The sequence below is a fragment of the Vigna umbellata genome, chromosome 9 (genome assembly GCF_029865625.1).
Source record: "Vigna umbellata cultivar VRB3 chromosome 9, Vumbellata_1.0, whole genome shotgun sequence".
Taxonomy (NCBI): domain Eukaryota; kingdom Viridiplantae; phylum Streptophyta; class Magnoliopsida; order Fabales; family Fabaceae; genus Vigna; species Vigna umbellata.
The window spans coordinates 89789-108592 of NC_142173.1; the positions used below are offsets into that span (position 1 = coordinate 89789).

An 18804-nucleotide genomic window follows, 5' to 3' on the forward strand; every position below is an offset into this window, starting at 1 on the left:
GCCCCTTCTTAATTCCCTCGCTATTCAATTACTTCCATGGTCATCACCATGAGTCCACCATGGACAACTCCTAGAAAAGGGTAATCACAATGATCTCCCTACACTAATCTTCTTCACTAAATCAAAATCACCACGAAAATCTGTAGAAGAAAATTCAATCGAATGCAAAGAAACCATAAAACCCCAAATTACACTTGCGAAATCGCACGTCATCATCTTCTTCGCACCTGAATAGCAAATTCTAGAAATCAACAATCCAAATCGTGAAACCCTAACTCGCAAGACATCTTCCTTCTTTGCGCCACTATTCAGAGAATCTCCTTCGTCTTGATCGCGCCATGGAAGCATTAAACGCCTCCCTCATCTCCTTCAACCTTTGTCCAAGCCATTACGCCTGCAGCAACCTGCACGAAGCAACCTCCATCTCTCGACACTTCTTTGTCTTCTCCGTTCAACTTCGTGCAAATCGCGCCTGTCTTCAATCAACCACTTTTACCCGAACCTGTCTTCAATCATTTATGAAATCAGATTAGGGGTTTTTATGTTTTAAAATAATTAGGGTTCTTAGCAAAAAGAGTAATAAAAAAAAACGTGACACAAAGTTAGCAGGGAAAGCGACATCTAATGTGGCTCGCCGTTAGCCACTTCATAGGACTAACGTCGTTGATTTTTAGGGACTAAAAATACAAGTTGATTTTTAGGGACTAAAAATACAAGTTGATTTTTAGGGACTAAAAATACAAGTTTTAAAACTAAAACGACTAAAAGAAACAAAAGTTTGGAGTAGGGACTAAACTCAAAATCGTGTGAAGAACGAAAAACATATTTAATCCTAAAAAATATTTATTTAATATTTTTTATTTAAATTAAGTTTTAGAAAACCTTTCAATATTAAAAAAATATAAATATAACTAATTATTATTTAAATTTAATTATTTAAATTTAAAAAGTCAAAATTAAGATATCACTGATATTTCACATTTTACATTCTTTTACTCTAAATAAAATATATCCACAGAATACATCCATAAAATAAATAACAAACTATTTTGAATAATAAATCTCATACGTCACTCTACTAACATGATCCCACTCAACATCTGGAGTTGGAAAAACTCCTATAATGACTCGAACTCCATTATTTGTTTTCAAAATTTCTAAGATGTGAGTCATTTGTTTTGAGGGATCTTCCGTTATATGTACTTCTCTCAATTCATTCAAAGAACAAAGTTCAGTTGGGAGATGATCTAATGGTTGACATCTCTGGATAAACACATTTTGAAGCTTCTGCATCGCACAATTGCCTAATCTCCACTTTCGAAGTTTTATATCTCTCATTTTAAACACTTCAAGTTGTGGGAAGCCACCATCGGCACAATTGAGGTCAAAGGAATCCTCCTGAAACAACCCTGTTCCCCGAAGTCTCAAAACTTTGAGTTTGGAGTGATTTGCGAGACTATTCATCCCCTCATCAGTAATCCAGTTAATCTGTGACAATGTTAACTCTGTAATGTTTGGGGGTAATATGAGCATAGAGGTTAAAAGATCTACAACATCACTAATTATTAAGATAGTTAAACAACTTAATTGTCCTAGGCTTTGAACCCGTTCTTGTAGCTTGTAACCCTGCCGGAAAGGGGACAAAATCAGTAATTTATTCAAATGATTTAATTGTTGTAGGTTCTCTAATAAATTGGGTAATTCACCTACGAAACCATGTTCCTCCCTCAACCTCAACCTCTTAATATTGGGGAATATTCCTTTCTTTATTAGAGATATTGCTTGCGTATTTGATACAAGAGAGATGGTTTGAAGATTCCACATCTTCTCATCTGGTTCTGAACATCTTCCTCGCAACTTGATAGGCCCTTGTGTATACAAGTGCCTTAAATGTTTCAGTTTCCAAATTTGACCAGGGAAAGACACTGGCATGAGATGGTCCCAACTACCCAGGTCTAAGGTTTGTAGATTCCAAAGGTTAAGTATCGAATCTGGAACAAATGTATCATAACTAGATAATATTTTCAAGTACCTTAAGTGGATGAAGTTCCCTAAGTTGGAAGGGATCTTGTTCCGGTCGTTAGGTCCAAACTCTAACACTCGAATCAATTTGAAGTCGTCCAAAAGCCATTTCCACTCTCTGCCACGAACCTTATAATGTGGCCCAAAGAAAAACAGGGAACGAATACATGAATGGTCATTACTGCTTGAAGAAATGTAGTGACCCATGTCTACGTGAATGGACAGTCTACGAGGTTTGGTAGGGAGTAGAATGTTATTGTTTGTGCAAACTTCAAACACTTTGTCCTCTTTGCTCTCTGATATGCAAAGATCTCGAAGAAGATCATGAACCTTACATGTCTCCAAACCTCTATTAAAATCCATTCTTGCTACCTGGACCAAACTGCGATCGATGAGCTCGTACAAGTAGTCTTCCGCAACATCATCTGGGTCTCTATTTCCTGTATCTTGTATAAAACCCTCAGCAACCCATTTTTGCAATAATGGCGTAACAGGTATTTCAAAGTCTTCAGGAAATAACCCAAGATAGAGAAAACATGGTTTTAGTCTCCTTGGCAAGTTGTCGTAGCTGAGTTTGAGAACTATATCCTTCACTTGGGTCTCATCTCGAGTCAGATACCAATTAACATGACCTACCACTTTAGACCATTCACGATCTGACTTTTCCTTCTTGGCTAGCAGCCCTGCTAAAACAACGATGGAGAGCGGCAAACCACGACAACTTTGAACCATTTGCTTTCCTAGAGGCTCCAAATCAGAAGGGCAGTTTTTACCCCTAAACGCTTTCCGGCAAAACAACTTCCAACTTTCTTTTTCACTAAGGAATTGAAGATGGTGAGGATCATCATCACCAGCATGCAAGGCCACCTCTTTCAAACGACTAGTGATCAATATTCTGCTGCCTCTGTTGTTGTCTGGAAAAGCATCTTGCACGTCATCCCAATCCTGCCTTTTCCACAAGTCATCTACCACCACAAGATACCTTTTCCTCTCCAAGTAGTTCCACACATGTTTCTTCAGTTCCTCCTTACTAAGGTCCTTAATGTCTCCTGCGCTTTTGTTGCCTCTTTTGTTGCCTCTACGTTGCTGTTCAAAATCTGGCATCAAATGCTTATGAAGGTCAATCAAAAGATCATGAACTCTACACTCGTTTGAGACATAAACCCATGCATGACAATCGAAGTGGCTCATCACCTGGCTGCTATTATAGACCTTTCGGGCAAGGGTGGTCTTCCCCAATCCCCCCATGCCAACGACAGAGACAACTTCACGATTTGAACCACCTCCTAGGAGTCGCTTGACGACATCCTTGGAGTCGTGGACAAAGCCAACTACATTTTCTTCCTCCACGTCTCTTCTTAGCTTGTGCAGCAATTGCAACCTTTCCTTCTCCTCCTCTTCCACTGCGGATTGATCAGTGGTTTCTTTGAAAGCATCATATTTGTCCTTGTTGTCGCGTATCTCGTTGAGAGTGGTTTTGAGCTTGTCTATTTTGTGGGCTACGTGGCGGAGCAACCTTGCTTGGCCAAAGCCACGGAGCATCCTCCCCAGAATGGTTCTCCTCCTGTAAATGGAAACTTTGGCTACGAAAGTGTCGATGACATCCTCAGCTAAGTGGGCCACATCTCTGATTTGGTTCAATACAGTATGTTCCATTCCCTTCTTTCTCTTTGTGGTATTGAGTAGCTCTTTGATCATTTGAAGTTCGTACTGGAGGGACTGGACCCTGTCCTCCACGCCACACAGCAAGTTAGCTTCGCGTGAGGCAAGCTGGGCTAAGTGATCTAAAACAAAGGTAACTACACTCTCTGCCATTACAGCGTGCACGAGAGTGTAGATTTGGATCCGTGGTTGGATAGTGAGTTTGTGGTGGGTGATGGAAGAAGACTAAGAGGGAATTACTAAGGCAGCAGAAAAAGCAATAGAGTGTAGCTTGCAATCGCATAGAAAAGAATATTCAAATGTATATATAAAAAGTGGCTCCAATTGTAAAGAATATATATAGACTTTGGTTCAAGAACCTTCCTGCTATATGCATTGCACCTTCCTGCCATGTGCATTATTGCACCTTTTACCCATTTGATTTAGAATATTTATATTTATGACAGTACTGTGTTCAGTTTGTTTTCTCGGTATTAGATGGCACAGAATAATATATATGTAAGTGGCACCTTCGTGCATTGCACCTTCTATCCATTTGGCTTAGAATATTTATATTTAGAAAACTCACAACTTAAAATACAACTTAAATGTGTGAAGTGATGAGCACTCGTTACAAGCAAACAATAATTCTTTCGCTGGAGCACTCTCTCACACACTTGCACATCATGCTTCGCAAATTTATAATAGAAAACTTCACTGCACAACAATCATCACACGCCACTAGCTACTAAATTATCACAATAATACAAAAACTTAGTTGGCAACTTTCTGTACCCATTTGCCCACTTACTAACAAGGTAGGGCCATTTAAAGTTGCCAGCTAAGTTTCGACCCTCAGATTTTTAGCATTTCGTGGTTGGATAAACTTCTCTGTAAAAACTTGTGGATAAGAGAACAAGAATATCAAATGAATTGATCCTATCTTAATGGCTAAAATCAACTTATGCATTTAGGTTTTATAAAAGTTAAAAGAGATAGGTTCTGTGGAAATTAAGTTTGTAAGTTACTTTAGCTTATACCAGGAGTTCAATTAATTTTATTTTTTGTTTTCCCTTTTCCCTTTCTATTTGATAAGCCTTTCTATTTTATATGATGTAAGTATTAATATTTTCGGTTTGAATATTGAAGGATGTTGTTTACGGTGATAGTTTTCCTTGTTTTATGATACGTAATGTCTTAAATTGACTTATGTTTTGTTTCTTCTTCTTTACCAGGTTTTGATGCGTATTTTATATGATGTTGCCATCGGTAGACATTCTGCACACCGAATGGTATCTCTAAACATGTCTCCAAATAATATCTATTAACTTTTTCTTTTTTGAATTTTGTAATTCAGGATCATGTGCTTATAGAAATTAAGGATGGTGCATCTTTGATATCACCTTGTAGGGTTTTCTTCATCATCGATCAGGTATTGTTAACATTATTCTAATTATTCCTTTTAAATTAAATTAAATTATAGCTTCCCATGTGTAGAGAACATTTCCTTGGATTAAAATATCTATCTTTGGGAAAATCTAGGATTCAACTTGATGGCTTCATTCATTATTAGGTAGAATATAAACAGAAGTTCTTGTACTAATTTATGAAACAAAATATCTTTGTATTCTAAATTCTAAAGAAAAACATTCTGGTTGAATTAATTGAGATGCTTTTTTATAAGTTTCTTAGGCTTGTTTATAAGTTTTTTTTTTTAGTCAATTTTGATCTATTAAATTGTGACATATGGTTTATTATCTTTGTAAATTTTGTGTTTTATCCAATTTCGATTAATAGATGAATATATGTAGACAAGTAGTTACAAGCTCAACTTCATCTAATACTTCATTAACAATATACATTAGTTCTATGAGATTATATATATCTATTATTTCACAGATTAATCAACTATATTTTTCGTTATATGTGAGAATTCTTTTCACATCCAACAATATCATCATTTTAATGTTTTCATGACTTTCACATAAAATACTTCTCCTCATAGTTATCTATCAAATAACATGTAAAAAAAGAGGACACTTAAAAAACACGTCATCGATCTAATATAAATTAGGATGAAGGCTATGATCTTCACACAACTATGTATGAAGTTATATAATTTCATTTCCTGGTATGAAACATTTCCTATGAAAAAGTATACACGTTTATGGTCTCAAATAGTATTACCTTAAAATTGAAAGGAATGTTTTTACTATATACTTATAAAAAAAATATTATTTTCATAATTATTTCCATATTGCTACTAATTAATGTAACAACCTCCCCATATTTTCAATGAAAGTTTATCACTTTATATTATTAACATGTGAAGATAAATAATATTGAAAAAATAATAATTACACCACTCAAATAATATAAAAAATTAAATAAATGCAAAATCAATTGCAAAATATAAAAATTTTAAGTACTGAATGTATAAAAGTAATTCAACAGATACATACTAAATTTGCAATATGATTGAGTTGAAATCAGAAAAATTCACAAAACTAAAAATGTCTTAAATTAAAATATTTACAAAAGTTTTATAAGTTAGAGTCGTCTTTTTAAAAAAAAAAATTAGTATAAGAAAAAAACATGTAATTAATTTCTAATTTCTTGCAAATTTAAATATTTTTAATTTATAAAATAACTGTATATGAACATTCTAATCAAATTAATATAATTTTTTTAAGAGATTTTAATATATTAAATCTCTGAATCATTATTTCATAAACAATAAAATGATAAACTAAAATGCAATTTCCATGTTTCCTTTTATTTTCCACATAATAAAAAAATAAAATCAAACATTCCATCCAAAAAACCAAAAATCAAAAACTGACTGCAAACTTGTAGAAAGAAAGACAAAATAAAAGACATAATGAACTGAAGGCAAATGAAACATGGAAGGCAAATGAGCTACTAACCATATTTAAGATACCTAATCATTCTCCCAAGGTGGAATATGTCCGGTGAAGACTTGAATCAGTTCTTGCGGTTTACAACCAAGAAAACATCGAGGAATAATCACTAATAGAAATTTTTACCTAAATTAGTAAATTAGTTTATAATAGATCGGAAAGCACTGATCAGAAAGTTAAAATACAATTGTATATATAATGATAGTAAAAACAAATTAAAAGAATATCCTCATAACAAAAGGTCCACCAGTTTGTAATTTGTAGACTATGCTTAGGTGGAGTGACAAATAAACTTTTTCATTGTTAATACATAATTCTGACATTTATCCATAATAAATATAAATAATCTTTAATTTTTTTAAATTCATCGTGTAGCTAAGCATTTATTTATTTCGTTTTCATTTTTATGTTTGTTTTTTGTTTTAAATTTTAAAATACTCATTGTTTAAAATACTCATTGCAAAAACCGGAATTTTGAAATACTTGTTCATCTTACAATTTTAATTACATAAATTTTATTTATTTTATGGTATTTTAAAAACTTCAAACATTAGTACAAAAACTGTGTATAACATCACGTGTAAAACGTCTCATAACAGAATAACCAAAGTAAAAATGATTGGTGACAGTTTTGTAAAAAAAATAGCCTTAATACATATAAACGTCGGACTCCACCAGATCAGACGTCAAATCCTCTGTCAGAAGGTGCAAAATCAGAGTTGAAAGGACACTTTTTCAGACATTAGACGTAAAACATAGAAGAGGTCAACCCCTAATACATTAGACGTCGAATCCCCCTCCTCATACGTCAATAAAGTACAAAAATACGTTAAAAGAAGCACCAAAATGGAATTTTTTAGCAATTAGACGTCGATGGTGGATCGGGGCGACGTCAAATGCCCTTTTAAATCCCTAAAACACACAGAACGTGAGCCTCACTTTCTTTCGTATTTTTGTTTGAGTTTTCGCTTCGTTCGCGTTTGTCATTGTTTTTGCAAGATATGTTTGATTGATTTTCTTCTAATTAATTTATTTTATACCAATTAACTTTAGTGCACCGATTAAATTTTGTTTGCACCCATTAATTTTGGTTTATGATGTAGTTTTGTGTGCAAATTGATGGATATTGAAAGCGGCATTGAGTGCCTAATCTCTATTGCTTGAAACTCATAATATGTATTATTTTCAGGTATGATAATATTGTAAAAATAAATTAAATTAAAAAAAACAAAATGGACCTCGATTTAGAAAGAGTTGATGGTTAAAATTAATGTCTGAGAGAGGAGATCCAACAATAAATTGACATCTCCTAATAAAATGTCGAATCTAGATTGAATGTTGAATATCGGAAATAAGACACGTTAATTTTTTTGCAGTGGTGAAATACATTAATCAATAACTAATAAGATGAAAATGTGATTATTTTACCACAACTTTAATTACATTTTTTTTTGTGATTTTTTTAAAATTAAATACAATTCTCAATCTCCTCAAATTAGCAATGAATACTTTTATCTATTTTTTATGGTTATTTTTATTTTTATTTTTGTTCAATTATTTATTTTTATTTTGATTTAATATTTATGTAATTATGATATATTTTTAATATTTGATAATGAAAAACGTGCATTCATCAAATCATTAATAATATTATGTTTATCATATTTTTATTTTTATATTTTTATCAAAAAATTAATTAATTTTAGAATAATATATAAATGGGTATATACATTACTTGAAAAGATGAAACAATATAAATATAAATAATTATTATTTAAATATAAAAACTCAAAATTAAAATATTATTAATATTTTATATGTTACATCGCAAAGTACATCCATAGGTAAATATTTAAGCATAAAACAATAATCCTAATCATCAAGAGGTAGTCCCTATAACAACTTCAACTCTATTATTTGTTTCTAAAATTTGTAAGATGTGCGCCATTTGTTCTGAGGGAGATTCCGTTATATTCACTTTTCTCAATTCATTCAAAAAAAATAGTTCAGTTGGGAGATTATCTAACAGTGGACATTTGTGGATAATCACATTTTGAAGCCTCCGCATTGCACCATTGCCTATTTCCCACTTTCGAAGTCGCATATATTTAATTTCCAACACTTCCAGCTGTGGGAAGCTGCCATCCATACAATTAAGGTCAATGGAATCCCCAGACTGAAGTATATTTCCCCAAAGTCTCAAAATTTTGAGTTTGGAGTGATTTCCCAGACTGTTCATCCCCTCATCAGTAATGCACTTAATACCTGACAACGATAACTCTGTAATGTTAGGGGGAAATATTACCTCAGAGGTTAGAAGGTCCAAAACATTACCAATCACTAAGATAGTCAGACAACTTAATTGTCCTAGGCTTTGAACCAGTTCTTGCGGCTTGTGACGTCCGATCAAAATCACTAATTTATTCAAATGCTTTAATTGTTGTAGGTTCGGTAATTCACCTTCACAACCATGAGCCTGCACGTCCAACCCCATATTCTTAATGTTGGGGAATGTTCCTTTCTTTATTAAAGATATTGCTTGCTTATTGAGTATAAGGGGAGAGATGGTTTGAAGATTCCACATCTTCTCATCTGATTCTGAACATCTTCCTCGCAACTCGATAGGACCTCCTGTATTCAAATGCCTTAAATGTTTGAGTTTCCACATTTGAACAGGGAATGACGTTATTGTACTCTTAAATATTTGAGTTTCCACATCTATGGTTTGTAGATTCCAAAGGTTAAGTATTGAATCTGGAACAAATGTACCAAACATTAAGTCTATTCTCAAGTACCTTAAGTGGATGAAGTTTCCTAAATTGGAAGGGATCTTGTGGCAACTGTTAGGTCCAAACTCTAACACTCGAACCAATTTGAAGTCGTCCAAAAGCCATTTCCACTCTCTGCCATGAACCTCATAATGTGGCCCAAAGAAAAACAGGGAACGAATACATGAATGGTCATTGTTGCTTGAAGAAATGTAATGACCTATGTCACTGTGAATGGAGAGTCTGCGAGGTTTGGTAGGGATTAGAATGTTATTGTTTGTGCAAACTTCAAACACTTTGTCCTCTTTGCTCTCTGATATGCAAAGATCTCGAAGAAGATCATGAACCTTACACATCTCTAAACCTCCATTAAATTTCACTCCTGTTACTTGGACCAAACTGCGATTGATGAGTTCATACAAGTAGTCTTCCGCAACATCATCTGGATCTCTATTTCCTGTATCTTGTATAAAACCCTCCGCAACCCATTTTTGCAATAATGGCGTAACAGGTATTTCAAAGTCTTCAGGAAATAACCCAAGATAGAGAAAACATGGTTTTAGTCTACTTGGCAAGTTGTCGTAACTGAGTTTGAGAACTATATCTTTCACCTGAGTCTCATCTCGAGTGAGATACCAATTAACATGATCCACCACTTTAGACCATTCTCTATGTGACTTTTCCTTGTTGGCTAGCAGCCCTGCTAAAACAATGATGGAGAGCGGCAAACCACGACAACTTTGAACCATTTGCTTTCCTAGAGGCTCCAAATCAGAAGGCAAGTTTTCACCTCTGAACACTTTCCTGCCAAACAACTCCCAACTTTCTTCTTCACTCAGGAATTGAAGATAGTGAGGAACATCATCACCAGCATGCAAGGCCACCTCTTTCAAACGACTAGTGATCAATATTATGCTGCCTTTGTTGTTGTCCGGAAAAGCATCTTGCACCTCATCCCAATCTTGTTTTTTCCACAGGTCATCTACCACCACAAGATACCTTTTCCACTCCAAGCAGTTTCGCACCAATTTCTTCAGTTCCTCGTTACTAAGGTCGTTAATGTCTCCTACGCTTTTCTTACCTCTTTTGTTGCCTCTACGTTGCTGTTCAAAATTTGGCATCAAATGCTTAAGAAGGTCAATCAAAAGATCATGAACTCTACACTCGTTTGAGACATAAACCCATGCACGACAATCGAAGTGGTTCTTCACCTGGCTGCTATTATAGACCTTTCGGGCAAGGGTGGTCTTCCCCAATCCCCCCATGCCAACGATAGAGACAACTTTACGAGTTGAACCACCTCCCACGAGTCTCTTGACGACATCCTTGGAGTCTTGGACAAAGCCAACCACATGTTCTTCCTCCACATCTCTTCTTAGCTTCTGTAGCGATTGCAACCTTTTCTTCTCCTCCTCCTCTTCTGCTTCTGCTGTGGATTGATTAGTGGTTTCTTTGAAAGCGTCATATTTGTCCTTGTTGTCGCGTATCTCATTGAGAGTGGTTTTGAGCTTGTCAATTTTGTCGGTTACGTTGTGGAGCAACCTTGCTTGGCCAAAGCCACAGAGCATCCTCCCCATAATGGTTCTCCTCTTGTAAATGGAAACTTTGGCTACGAAAGTGTCGATGACATCCTCAGCTAAGTGGGCCACATCTCTGATGTGGTTGAATACAGTATGTTCCATTCCCTTCTTTTTCTTTGTGGTATTGAGGAGCTCTTTGATCATCTGAAGTTCGTACTGGAGGGACTGGACTCTATCCTCCACGCCATACAGCAAGTTAACTTCGCGTGCGGCAAGCTGGGCTAAGTGATCTAAAACAAAGGTAACTACCCTTTCTGCCATTACAGCGTGGACGAGCGTGTTGATTTCGATCTGTGCTTGGATACTGGGTTTGTGGTTGGTGATGGAAGTAATAGGGATTTACTAAGGCACCAGAAAAAGCAATCCAGTATAGCTTTCAATCGCATAGAAAAGAATATCGAAATGCATACTTTGCAAAGTGGCTGCAATTAAGAATTTATAAAGACTTGGGTTGTGGTTTTATTGGTCCATTGACTGTGCGTCAACCATTACTACTTTTGAAGTAAACCTTCCCATTGAATGCATAATGTGAGTAGCGTAGCACCTTCCTGCCATATGCATTGTACCTTCTACGCATTGGGCCTAGAATATTCATATTGAGAAATGATATTTTTTCAAACACAAATTTTTTAAGACATTATTCTTCCTTATTTTTTATTTTTTTATCATCATTAGAAAAATAATATGTATTAAATGAATGTAAATATATGTTATTCTCATTATTCTTATATTTATGACAGTTCTGTGTGTTGTTTGGTGGTTATTAGATGGCATAGAATAATATATATGTAAGAGATTCATTTGTTTTATTTCGTCTTTATATATCAACGTTATCGCCCAACGTATTCAAACTGAATCCACGGCACTCCATCGCTTCTGATTGGATCAAATTGACTTAATATATATTCTAACAATTTCTAAACACTAATATCTCATATTCACTAAATAAAATAGAAGAACTTATTCATATACTAAATATGTCAATTACTTTATTTTGCTTAATTTGTAAGGTCAAACTAAATTCATTAAAAGGTTTAAACGAAAAATAAATACAAATTTTAATGAATTAGTTTTGTTTATTTAATTTTTACAAAATTTGTATGATTTTTTATATATATACATATAACTGTCGTTCTATAAAACAATTCCATTTATATACTCAACCAAACCTTTTCTCAATTCCAACTCTGATAATACAGTACAATTTTCTCTTCCAGTTTCAATTTTTTTTTACGCATATAAGTAATTGTTTTGCGTTATTTTTCTGAATTAGGGTTTTCTTCAAACAATTTTTACATTATTTTTGTTATTATTATATATCACTGTTCAATAAATAAAAATAATGTTTTTTTTTTAATTTAGCTTATACGCATAATGTTAAATCAACATGTTTGTCTTTTAAGTTATTGAATTTTAAACGGGTTAAATATGTTTTTGGTCCCTTAACTTTTAGTGAAAATTGGAATTAGTCCTTCTTCAAAATTTTGGCCTAATTTAGTCCCTAAACTTTAGAAATGTGTGAATTTAGTCCTTTTTAACTAAATTTTGTTAAGTTTATTTGATGTTTCAAGTGCGTTTCATGATAGCATTTGAGTTATTTACACTGTTTGACACATTTTTGCTTCAATGTTAACTGAAAAATGCGTTTGAAACATCAAATAAAGTTAACAAAATTTGGTTAAAAGGATTAAATTCACACATTTCTAAAGTTTGGGACTAAATTAGTCCAAAGTTTCGAAGAGGGACTAATTCCAATTTTCACCGAAAGTTAAGGGACCAAAAATATATTTAACCCTTTTAAACACTTTTCTCTAAATATACCAATGTCATGATTGAATTTAAGCTAAATGATATGGGCACAATTTATAATCAATAAGTTGAAAACGCAACTAGTATAATTATATGAAAAACAATAAATAATTTGTCTATGCGAATACATTCTTATTTTATATAAAAGAGTGTTGAAACATGCTAGAGTGGAAGAAACTTTCTATTAAATATTTATATAAAAATTATTTTTCATAATATATATAATACTATATGAAATAGTTGCCTTAATATTGTGACAGCAAAAAATAACATCACTAATGTAAATTAAACGAGTTCTTTAATTACCCGTATAGATGTCACTTTTAGTTGTCAATCATTTGAAGAGTTTACTAGAATTAGTTTCATCTAGTAATTATGTGACAGTTCTTAACCTTTTGACATAAGTTCTTATGTACTACAATAATTAATGATCTTAAACAAATATTTTAAGAATTTTCAAAATCTTTATATATATATATATATATATATATATATATATATATATATATATATAAATTTTTGAAATGCTAAATATATAAAATATATTAAATGTGAAATATTAGTTGAGAAATGCATTTGAAATAAATTTAATAAAATTTAGTTAAAAGAATTAAATCTTCATATTTATAAAGTTACGAAAAAAATTTGTTTAAATTTTTGAAAATAGACTAATTTTAGTTTTTACTAAAGGGACAAAAATATTATATTACTTTTTATTATAATTTTTTTCTTTTAATTGTTTGGTTTAATGTGAAATCAATTCACATCTGTATGATATTTTCTCTCTCATTATAACCTTTATGTATTTATATTTAAATTATATATGTAAATTCAATATTCTATTTCTTATATTTGAATTTTTCTACTTATTTTTAATATTTTATTTATTTATTTTTCACAAAAATATTTAACTCTTGATTAAAGTGTTAAATAATATAAATCCTTCATCTATTTGGTAATGTAAAAAAATTATTTTCTTTATCCTTCATATATTAAGCAATATAAAAAATTTATTTTCTTTATTCAATTATTATTAAAGACACCTTCATTATTTTTAAAATTGAAATATTTAATTGCATATTGCTTACCGCATGACACCTTCCTGCGAAGTGCACATTTGGCTCAGAATAATATATATGTAAGACATTTTGGGAGTAGTTGATCTATATAGCCACTTTCTTCTAGATTCTGCGCATGAGCAAACTCATATATATATATATATATATATATATATATATATATATATATATATATATATATATATATATATATATATATATATATATATATATATATATTAAATTGGACACAGATGTGCTACATGTATTTCCACTGGTCATAATAATTTTTATTATAAAACAAATTTTAAATTATAATCAAAAGCTTTATCAAAATAAACTATTATATTAAATAATATGAATATGATAAAAAATACTTTATTATGAAAAATATAGAATTGAGTAATTAAACTCACACAGTTATTTCCAACAATATACTATAAAAAATTACAAAAAAAAAGAACATGGCAAGACTTCCAGGTTGAAAATTTAAGAATATTTTTATCTTAATTTGTAAGTTATTGAGTATTTATGGTTAATGTGATTTAATATAAAAAATAATTTGGAGTAAAAGGAACAGGTTGAAAAATAATACAGTTATTGTTCAATTATTAATTTTTATTTTGATTTATTATTTATGTAATTATGATATATTTTTAATATTTGATAATGAAAAAATTGTAAAATCATCAAATCATTAATAATATTATGTTTATCTTATTTTGATTTTTAAAATTTTATAAAAAAAATAATTAATGTGCAGAATAATAAATAAATGGATATAGTAGTTGATACGAGGACGCACATTACTTGGAAAGGATGAAATAAACGTAATAGGTATAAAAATGCAAATGAAAATGAATATGAATATGTGGATAGTAAAGCTTTACATATCTTCTTTGTCCTTATTATATTAAAATATATTTATTTAATATCTTTTATTTTAAATTAATTTTTAGAAAAAATTTCAATATTTAAAAAATATAAATATAGCGAATTATTCTTTAAATTTAAAAATTTAAAATCAAGGTATTATTAATATTTCATAGTATATAAAATACATCCATAAATCTCACAGTTCTAGATAATATCAAAAGTATCCCCATCATACTCAACCCAAGATAGATTATCTCCTCTATCAATTTGAACTCCATTATTTGTTTCTAAAATTCCTAAAATGTGAGTCATTTGTTTTGAGACCGAATCGGTTATATGCACTTTTTTCAATCCATTCAAAGAACAGAGTTGAGTTGGGAGATTATCTAATGGTTGACATCTGTGGATAAGCACATGTTGAAGCTTTGGCATTGCCCCATTTCCTAATTCCCACTTTCGAAGTGGTATAAATCTCATTTGCAACACTTCGAGTTGTGGAAAGCTGCCATCAGCACAGTTGAGGTCATTAGAATCCCCACCCGTAAATCCCCAAAGACTCAAAATTTTGAGTTTGAAGTGATTTCCCAAACCATTAATCCCCTCATCAGTAATGCACCCAATCCCGGTTAACATTAACTCTGTAATGTTTGGAGGAAGTATGAGCTCAGAGGTTAGAAGTTTTGAAACATTATTCATCATTAAGAAAGTTAGACAATTGAATTGTCCCAGGCTTTGAATTTGTTCTTTCCCCGTCCAATCAGACCAAACTTCGAAAGCAATCACTAATTTACTCAAATGCTTTAATTGTTGTAGGTGTTGCAGTAAATTAGGTAATTCACCTTCATATTCATTTTCTGCCACGCACAAGCCCATCCTCTTAATATTGGGGAATGTTCCTTTCTTTATTAGAGATGTCGATTGCTTATTGAGTAAAATGGTAGATATGGTTTGAAGATTCCACATCTTCTCGTCTGATTTTGAACATCTTCCTCGCAACTTGATAGGCTCTGATGCATTCAAATGTCTTAAATGTTTGAGTTTCCACATTTCAACCGGAAAAGAAATTGGACTCTCAATTGCAGTCAGATAAACCGAAATACTTAGCTTTATGGTTTGTAGATTCCAAAGGTTAAGTATTGAATCAGGAACAAATACAGCAAGCATTGAGTCTATTCTCAAGTACCTTATGTGGATGAAGTTCCCTAAATTGGAAGGGATCTTTTGACACCTGTTAAGTCCAAACTCCAACACTCGAACCAATTTGAAGTCGTCCAAAAGCCATTTCCACTCTCTCCCACGAACTTCATAACTTGGCCCGAAGAAAAACAAAGAACGAATACATGAATGGTCATTGTCGCTTGAAGAAATGTAGTGAGCCATATCACTGTGAATGGACAGTCTGCGAGGTTTTGTAGGGATTAAAATGTTATTGTCTGTGCAAACTTCAAACACTTTGTCCTCTTTGCTCTCTGATATGCAAAGATCTCGAAGAAGATCATGAACCTGACACCTCTTCAAACCTCCATTAAACTTCACTTTTGCTACCTGGACCAAACTACGATCGATGAGCTCGTACAAGTAGTCTTCCGCAACATCATCTGGGTCTCTATCTCCTGTATCTTGAATAAAACCTTCCGCAACCCATTTTTGCAATAATGGCGTAACAGGTATTTCAAAATCTTCAGGAAATAACCCAAGATAAAGAAAACATGGTTTTAGTCTCCTTGGTAAGTTGTCATAGCTGAGCTTGAGAACTATATCCTTTACTTGTGTCTCATCTCGAGTCAGATACCAATTAACATGACCTACTACTTTAGACCATTCTCTATCTGACTTTTCCTTGTTGGCTAACAACCCTCCTAAGACAATGATGGAGAGCGGCAAACCACGACAACTTTGAACCATCTGTTTTCCCAGGGTCTCCAAACCAGAAGGGCAGTTTTCACCCCTAAACACTTTCCTGCAAAACAACTCCCAACTTTCTTCTTCACTCAGGAATTGAAGATAGTGAGGAACATCATCACCGGCATGCAAGGCTACCTCTTTCAAACGACTAGTGATCAATATTCTGCTTCCTCTGTTGTTGTCTGGAAAAGCATCTTGCACCTCATCCCAATCCTGCCTTTTCCACAAGTCATCTACCACCACAAGATACCTTTTCCTCTCCAAGCAGTTCCACACTTGTTTCTTCAGCTCCTCCTCACTCAGGTTGTTAACGTCTTCGGCACTTTTCTTACCTTTCTTGTTGCCTCTGCGTTGTTGTTCAAAATTTGGCATCAAAAGCTTAAGAAGGCCAAGCAAAAGCTCCCTAACTCTGCACTCGTTTGACACATAAACCCACGCGTGACAATCGAAGTGGTTTTTCACCTCACTACTGTTATAGACCTTTCGGGCAAGGGTGGTCTTCCCCAATCCCCCCATGCCAACTATAGAGACAACTTTACGATTTGAACCACCTCCATGGAGTCGCTTGACGACATCCTCGGAGTCCTGAACAAAGCCAACCACATGTTTTTCCTCCACGTCTCTTCTTAGCTTGTGCAGCGATTGCAACCTTTCCTTCTCCTCCTCCTCTTCTGCTACAGATTGATTAGTGGTTTCTTTAAAAGCATCATATTTGTCCTTGTTGTCGCGTATCTCGTTGAGAGTGGTTTTGAGCTTGTCTATTTTGTCTGCTACGTGGCGGAGCAACCTTGCTTGGCCAAAGCCACGGAGCATCCTCCCCAGAATGGTTCTCCTCCTATAAATGGAAACTTTGGTCACGAATGTATCGATGACATCCTCAGCTAAGTGGGCCACATCTCTGATTTGCTTCAATACAGTATATTCCATTCCCTTTTTTCTCTTCGTAGTATTGAGGAGCTCTTTGATCATTTGAAGTTCGTATTGGAGGGATTGGACCCTGTCCTCCACGCCACACAGCAAGTCAGCTTCGCGTGCCGCAAGCTGGGCTAAGTGATCCAAAACAAACGAAACTACACTGTCTGCCATTACAACGTGGAGGAGCGTGTAGATTTGGATATGTGGTTGGAGAATGGGTTTGTGGTTGGTGATGGAAGAAGAGTAACAGGGATTTTACTAAGGCACCAGGAAAAGCAATACAGTGTAGCTTGCAATTACAAAGAAAAGAATATCTAAATGTATAGTATAAAAAGTGGCTCCAATAATAAAGAATATATAAAGAGTTGGGTTCAAGGGTTCTGGTTTTATCATGCTACCTTTGAACGAAACCTGCCGTGCATAATGTGATTTGGCATAGAATATTTATGCTTACTAAACTATCTTTTAACAAACTCTTTTTACTACATTTTAACATAACATATATATTATTTTCTCTCTTTTTTTCTCGTGGGACAAGCAATACCATTTTCATCATCACACATTTGAGACAACAAGCAATACCAATTCCTTCATCACACATTAGAGTTCAGCCACTTTATTTTCCTCCAGCCACAGACAATACCAATTCCTTCGTCACACATTAGAGTTCAACCGCTTTCTTTTCTTCCTGCCAAAACAATACCAATTCCTATAATTATACATTAGAGTTCAGCCGATTTCTTTTCCTATGCGACAAACAATACCAATTCAATCATCACACATTAAAGTTCAGCCGCTTCTTTTCCTCATGCCACAAGCAATACCAATTTCCTCGTCACACATTAGCGTTGAGTCCCTTTCTTTTCCTCCCGCAACAAGCAATACCAATCTTTTCATCTCATTTTTCTCTTATTTCCACTGCACTCAAAAAATACAACACACCAAATCCACCATTCTACCTACATCCAACACCGATCCTTACTTCTTCGTTATTTTCATCCCTCGCCCGCGCGGAAGGAGGAACGAAGGGGCGGCGGCGCTTCCAGCATGGACGACGTCGCCTGCAATGCTCTTGGCGGCCATGGGGAGGTGCGACGGCGATGGTGATGTGGTGGACAAGAGCTGCCGCGAATAAAGGTTTCTGATATGAAGAAAAAAAAAGGAACTTTCGACTTACACCACGAAACTTTTGCGGGACACTCTGATTTTCTACTGTACACCTCGGACTTTGTGTTTTTATTTTATTTTTGCACTTCCGTAGTTGTCCGCCCCCACATTCTTTAGGTACTTTGTCGTTGTTTTTGGACTT

At 33.6% G+C, this 18804-nt stretch overlaps 3 protein-coding genes across 3 annotated transcripts; all 3 read right to left on the reverse strand.

Moving 5' to 3' along the window:
- Positions 1-947: 947 nt before the first annotated feature.
- On the reverse strand, positions 948-4018 carry LOC124832396 (putative disease resistance RPP13-like protein 3). Its single transcript, XM_047306595.2, has one exon. It carries the CDS (start codon positions 3835-3837, stop codon positions 1045-1047), a length of 2793 nt encoding a protein of 930 aa, XP_047162551.2. The 5' UTR covers positions 3838-4018; the 3' UTR covers positions 948-1044.
- A 5018-nt stretch (positions 4019-9036) lies between these two features.
- On the reverse strand, positions 9037-11319 carry LOC124832393 (disease resistance protein RPP13-like). The gene is made up of 2 exons (XM_088098343.1): positions 9380-11319; positions 9037-9215 (listed from the first exon to the last, which is right to left on the reverse strand). Exons 1-2 carry the CDS (start codon positions 11191-11193, stop codon positions 9173-9175), a joined length of 1857 nt encoding a protein of 618 aa, XP_087954469.1. The 5' UTR covers positions 11194-11319; the 3' UTR covers positions 9037-9172.
- A 3520-nt stretch (positions 11320-14839) lies between these two features.
- LOC124832394 (disease resistance protein RPP13-like) lies at positions 14840-17797 on the reverse strand. The gene has a single exon (XM_088099153.1). The coding sequence runs from the start codon at positions 17664-17666 to the stop codon at positions 14880-14882; it is 2787 nt and encodes a 928-aa protein (XP_087955279.1). The 5' UTR covers positions 17667-17797; the 3' UTR covers positions 14840-14879.
- Between the last annotated feature and the right edge of the window lie 1007 nt (positions 17798-18804).